The sequence below is a fragment of the Salvelinus fontinalis genome, unplaced genomic scaffold (assembly GCF_029448725.1).
Source record: "Salvelinus fontinalis isolate EN_2023a unplaced genomic scaffold, ASM2944872v1 scaffold_0073, whole genome shotgun sequence".
Lineage (NCBI taxonomy): Eukaryota > Metazoa > Chordata > Actinopteri > Salmoniformes > Salmonidae > Salvelinus > Salvelinus fontinalis.
In genome coordinates, this window is record NW_026600282.1 from 527,894 (window position 1) to 534,645 (window position 6,752).

At 51.8% G+C, this 6,752-nt stretch overlaps 1 protein-coding gene across 1 annotated transcript; it reads left to right on the forward strand.

Annotated features, from left to right (window-relative positions):
* The first annotated feature begins 2,195 nt into the window (after positions 1–2,195).
* On the forward strand, positions 2,196–6,030 carry LOC129842879 (piggyBac transposable element-derived protein 4-like). The gene is made up of 2 exons (XM_055911576.1): positions 2,196–4,491; positions 4,889–6,030. Exons 1-2 carry the CDS (start codon positions 3,534–3,536, stop codon positions 5,914–5,916), a joined length of 1,986 nt encoding a protein of 661 aa, XP_055767551.1. The 5' UTR covers positions 2,196–3,533; the 3' UTR covers positions 5,917–6,030.
* Positions 6,031–6,752: the final 722 nt, after the last annotated feature.

The following is a 6,752-nucleotide window of genomic DNA, read 5'->3' on the forward strand; positions in this document are numbered from 1 at the left end:
GAGTCGTCACTGGCTGGATCGCCCTTGTTTTTATTTTGTATTGTCTACTAAATTAAATCAATCAATCAACACAGGCATAATAAGAGATATATAGCTAACTGTAAAGTAATGAGTGACCATGCTCAAAACGCGTGGGGTACGTCTGCAGCCTTCCATCTCGAGAGCTTGATAGAAATAATATTGTCTTGAATGCTCATGTGATTTACACCTTTCAGTATGCAAATAAGTTTCACTCCGGTGGGAGATCACTGCTCCACGTCGTTCATAGTCAGCCCTCTGTCAGCTACTACGCCCAAACAGCGCTCAGCCCATCAAAACACTTCTCAAACAAAACTTTCCCATCGACAACATCCCGAGTAGTTTAGATATAGGGCTTTACAACCATCCCAAAATATATGCAATATGACATAGTCAGGGCACCTCGTTCATTCTTAGCCGGCCCGGGGTGAGATGGAGACCGGGGTGAGATGGTTATGAAGCGTACTTCATGAGCTGTAACCGAAAAACGACTGCCATTTGGAAAGTATGAGGTGAGGGAGAAAGTTTGGTGGAACAAGTATTAACATTGTTAAGTATCTTGCTAGCTGGATCTAATTCTTCGTTAGCTAGCCAGAGAAATGTTGAGCAACATTAGCCAACTTATCTGATCAAATAATTTGAGTTTTTGGTGTGAAAATTTGCTTGCTAATAAAGTCAGACAGCATCAGATGAGCTAACATTAGTAACCTAACCAATTCGCTATAGTATTAACTGGTATATGACTCCTTGCCGTTCCTCAAGTTATAACGCGTTAGTTCCTTACTGGACCCTGACAATCTGTGTGAAATGTTAACTAGCTAACGAACTAATACGCACTACCTGTTAACTAATGTTTTTCCTCTACAGTATGGTACATATTTAGAATGAGATAATTAGGTGAAAATGAGGCGTTGCTTGTTAAACACGTGGATTCAGGGATATCACTAAGTGTAGCTGGAGCTGGGCCTACCTTAAGCTTGGATGCCACTATAGAAGTGAAAGGAACACCACACATTTTCCTGCTTTCTCATCTTTTGCTGGCACATTGTAGAACAGATGTCCACGGGCAGAAAGTGTACAATGTAATAATGTGCAGTGTAGCCCAAATATATTGTTTTTGTTGTGTTGAACTTTACAGTAACACTGTGTGTGAGTGAGGGGGGATCATACTTTTTCTTACTCAGTGAACGTTATTTTTGCACACATGTAGCCTTGTGCACTTGATCGATGTCTATAGTGGCCACTATAATATAGCAAAAATGTTATGCTTGTTTGTTCTATCCTATTTCTATTTTAAGATGTTTTTTTCTCAAGTGCAATATTTATGTGTGTGGTCACAAGCGTTCTATTATAAAGGCTGTCATGGCTAACTGCAATATTTGTGTATAGTTTTCTTTTTCAAGACTTGAGTGTCATTTGTAGTAAATTCTAGGCAACAAATAACATTGGATTGCTTTCTTTACATTTTTTAGCTGTGAGTTAGGTTCACATGGACCACTTTATTTTACCCACAGACACTGATCATGTAGATCATATTATTTTTTTGTTTAATTAGTTAATTTTGCATGTTTCAGTGCAAAAAAAAAAAGTGTAACCTTTTTGGGCCCTCAGCAGTTTGCATCCCGTAAAATAAAATCTGAGGCAACTCAAAAAATAAATGCAAAGAAAATAACATAAATAAATACCCTACCTACCTCATGTAATGAAACAAACAAAAAATGCTGCAATTAATCAAAAAGCTTACCCTTGCAGTGTTGCCAACTCCTCCTTCCTCAGTAAGGAAAGTAGCTATTGGCTGTCCTAGAAGTCGCTGAATGACGTCATCGCCGAATTTGCATAATTGGCCATGTGCATGTAATTGTGATGGACGCTGTGGGAGAGAAGAATAGTGTTGTGGGACAGACAAAAAGTCTGTTAAAAAAACACCCTAAATATGTTTAGAACTACAAATGAACTTTCTTCTGTCAATTCTTGTTTTGTTTTTTAAATGTCACAATTCCAACCCTCCTTCATCCAGGCTTGGGACCGGCAAAAGTGATCCAAAAGAGACACTCAGTTTTTTATTTTATATTTAATTTTTTCGTTTAGTTTTCTCAATTTGGTTTGGTTTTTAACCTTATGGTCCACTACAACAAAGAAAGTCACAGTAAAACATGAACATTTTTAACCTTTAACCCTCCCGTTGTCTCGGCGGGTCAGAGCGACCCCGGGCAGTTCCGAGTTGATTGCCCGTGTCTGTGTGTGGGTCGGAGTGACCCCGGCAGCCTTAGCAAGGTGTATGTTGTAACCCTCCTGCCCCTGTGTGGGCGGGGTCATAGTGACGTCAGAGGGGTCAGAGTGACCCCGGCGGCGTTAGCAAGGTGTATGTTGTAACCCTCCTGCCCCTGCCCCTGTGTGGGCGGGGTCATAGTGACGTCAGAGGGGTCAGAGTGACCCTCGGCAGCGTCACCTGTCGCTTCCCCCGTGTCTGTGTGGGTCAGAGAGACCCCGGCAGGCCGGGGTCACAGTGACCCAACACCACCACCTGCTGGATACTAGTAAAAGGTCCTGCCCCAAAATTGACATTCTCAACATTCCGGGCAAGGGCCTGTGTCGAATACGGCGTGTCTGCCCCCAAACGGGCCCTTGGGCCCCGTGTGAGTTTGGATATCGAATCTAAAAACGCCCCCTACAAACTACTTTCCCTTGGTTGTGGAAATTGTGCCTTTCGGGTATGGCTGTTGTTAGACAACCTTCCCCTTGCCTCGGCGGGACAGAGTGACCACCGGCCAGCGTTACGAGTCGATTCCCAGTGTCTGTGTGGGTTAGAGAGACCCCGGCAGCGTGTAGCAAGGTGTATGTTGTAACCCTCCTACCCCTGTCTGGGCCGGGTCACAGTGACCCGAGCCCTGTTGTAAGCCCTGCGTTATGAGTTGTTCCCCTCTGTTCCGGGGGCCTGGGGTCAGAGAGACCCCGGCGGCGTTAGCAAGGTGTATGTTGTAAACCCTCCCCTCCTACCCCTGTCTGAGCCGGGTCGGAGTGACCCGGGGCCTGTGTTAGGAGTTGTTCCCCTCTGTCTGGGCCGGGTCGGAGTGACCCCGGCAGGGACCAGTTGTCCCCACCAACTCTGTGCACGACCTCGGTGCTATCACGCGGGTAGGCCAGCCGAGCGTCCCGGATGGGACCGAAGGGGCCAAGGGGCCGAAGGGGCGAAGGGGCGAAGGGCCGAAGGGCCGAAGGAGCAGGCAGGGCCGACCACGCGCCTCGTCCATTCGCGTGCCTCGTCCCATTCACGTGGCCACCGTAAGCAGGGCGTAGAGAGGCTACTAATATTGTCAGGAAGAAGAAGAAGAAGAAGAAGAAGAGGACGACGACGAGGACGACGACGAGGAGGAATACGACCCCGCCGAGCGTGAGCCCTCCGCCTACGACAGTAAGCAGGGCGTAGAGAGCCTACTAATATTGTCAGGAAGAAGAAGAAGAGGAAGAAGAACAACAAGAACAACAACAACAACAACAACAACAAGAAGAACAAGATGAGGACGATGATGAGGACGACGACGACGAGGACGACGACGACGAGGAATACGACCCCGCCGAGCGTGTTGCCTCCGCCTACGACGCCTCGCAGTCCCGGTTTCAGCGCGGCTCAGGTCCTGGAACAGATATCCTCCAGCGTCGACCAAGAAGACGAAGAAGACTACTGCGATTCCGAAGAGGAGGACGTTTCGGAAGATGAAGACGGTGAGGAATACAACCCCGAGCGCGACGCGGACGACTACGGAGACGACTCGGCCTCGCGGTCGAGCTCCTCTTCGGAGGAAGAGCCGGAGGAAGAGCCGGAGGAAGAGCCGGAGGGAGACGCGGCCGCTGCCCGAGAGGAGCGAGACAGAGAGCCAGACAGAGCCAGAGAGCCAGAGCGAGAAAGGGAGACGTTGCTGTCGAAAAACGGCAAAATCAAATGGTCCTCCGCGGCCTATCGCGGCCCGGACCGACCCCGCGCCATCCGCCAGCCCTGCCCCGCCGTGACGCCGGGCCCCACGGCCTACGCCGCGTCGCGAGCGCTCGACATCGAGTCCGCCTTCCGGCTGTTTGTCACACCGGCGATAGAAAGGATCATCGTGGACATGACCAATCTGCAGGGGGTGAGAAAATACGGAGACGGCTGGCGACCCATGGACTCCACCGACCTGCGCGCCTACGTAGGGCTGCTGATCCTAGCCGGCGTCTACAGGTCCCGAGGCGAGGCCGCGGCCAGCCTGTGGGACGCCGAGAGCGGCAGGACCGTGTTCCGCGCCACCATGCCGCTCAAGGCGTTTCACAAGTACTCGAGGCTGCTGCGATTCGACGACCGCCAGTCGAGACCCGCGAGACTCGCCACCGACAGACTGGCGGCCGTGAGAGAGGTGTGGGACCTGTGGGAGGAGCGGCTGCAGGCCCTCTACAACCCGGGGCCCGAAGTGACGGTGGACGAACAACTGGTCCCGTTCAGAGGTACCGTCTATGCATCTGTGTACGTACGCGTAGCGTAGAGAGCACGGGCAGTCTATGTATCTGTGTTTGTACGCGTGGCGTAGAGAGCACGGGCAGTCTATGTATCTGTGCATAGAGAGCGGTAGCAGTCAATGTATCTGTGTATGTACGTGTAGCGTAGAGAGCACGGGCAGTAGTAGCACGGGCAGCGGTAGCAATCGGCAGTAGTAGCAATGGGCAGCAGTAGCAATGGGCAGTGGCACGGGCGGCGGCGTCGGCGGCTGCGTGTAACGTAAACGCAGTGCGCCCCGATGGTGAGCCAGTAACTCATGACGCTGCTAATCTCCTGCAAATCTCCTCTCCCTCTCCTCTCCCTCTCCTCTCCCTCTCCTCTCCCTCCCCTCTCCCTCGCCTCAAGGACGCTGCCCTTTCCGACAGTACATTCCCAGCAAGCCGGCCAAATACGGCATCAAGTCGTGGGTGGCCTGCGACGCCAAGTCCAGCTACGCTTGGAAGATGCAAGTGTACACCGGCAAGGCGGCCGGCGGATGCCCCGAGAAGAACCAGGGCGCGCGCGTCGTCCTCGATCTGACCGAGGGACTGCCGGCCGGTCACAACGTCACGTGTGACAATTTCTTCACCTCCTACGAACTCGGGCAGCGGCTCCTCGAGAGGAACCTCACCATGGTGGGCACGGTGCGAAAGAACAAGCCCGAGCTCCCTCCCGCGCTGCTCCAGTCCAAGGGCAGACAGGTCTCGTCCTCCAGGTTCGCCTTCACGCCCACCGCCACTCTAGTGTCCTACCTGGCAAAGAGAAATAAGAACGTGCTGCTTCTGAGCACGCGGCACGCGGAGCCCGACGTCAGCGATCGCCGAGACCGGAAGCCGGCCCTCATCCTAGACTACAACTGCAACAAGGGCGGCGTGGACAACCTAGACAAGGTGGTCGGGACCTACAGCTGCAGACGGATGACCGCCCGCTGGCCCCTGGTCATCTTCCACAACATCCTCGACGTGTCCTCCTACAACGCCTTTGTCATATGGCGAGAGATCAACCCCGACTGGATGCCCGGGAAGCGGAACAAGAGGAGGGTGTTCCTGGAGCAGCTCGGAAAGGCGCTCGTGAAGCCCTTGATCCAAAGAAGGCAGCGTCTCCCCCGCACCGAAGCCGCGTCCGCACTTGTCAAAGTCATACGGGGCGAGCGTGTATCCGCCGAGGCTCGTCCGCAGGCCCGCGAGCGAGCCGCCGGCCCGGCCGCCGCCGCCGCCCCGGCCGCCCCGCTGGGGGCGAGTAAGAGGAAGAGGTGTCAGGTCTGCCCACCCAAGAAGGACGCCAAGACACACACAGCGTGCTGCAGGTGTAAGAAATACATCTGCAAAGGCTGTTCACACCCATACTGTCACACTTGTGCCCACTGGGCCTTTAGCCAAGACGGGACAGAGTGACCCGGGGGGGGACACTGTGTGCTAGGCATAATAGAAGGACAACGGGAGGGTTATGTAACAACAACCATACCCAAAAGGCACAATATCCACAACCAAGGGAAGGTAGTGCAGGAGGGGGGGGGCGTTTTTAGAATCAATACCCAAACTCACACGGGGCCCAAGGGCAGTACGGGGGACAGCCTGTCACTTCGCACACAGGGCCCTTGGCCGTAATGTTGAATCTGTGAGTGTCCACCACAACCTCTCAGTTATCCAAAACTTTATGTTGTATCCTGTCTGTGGAATTTGGAGGCTGTGACAATAGATCCAGCTTTCAGTAGTGTAGCAAACCACGTATCAGTTATCCAACACTTGATGTTCTAGCCAACGCACTAATACAGGGAAGTACTTATAAGTCAGTTTGGGTTGTTACAAGAGTTTACATTTATCAACACTGGGGAAGAGGTATCAGCTATAACAAGTAGGACTATTATGGGTAACCTGTTCATCTTCGTTGCAACAATCCACTTGTCTCTATGTATGCATCTGTACGAAAAACACAGTGTAATCAGTGATGGACCTGTGCTTGAAGAAGACTACCTGGGTGTGGATGGGGGACTTGACCTTGACGGAGAATATCGTGGTATGGATGGGGGACCTGAGTTCTGAATCTGACACTGCTCCGAGAAAGTATGGGGGAGATGTAATTATCCTAACAGTTGAAATGTTATATTGTATTCATTTGGTACTATGGTGATGTGGACCTCTTTTATCAATAAAGTACAGTTGGTAACACTTGACAGTTGCTTGTCTGAGCATACTTTATTTTTTACTTGCATTCAACAGCATTATAAACT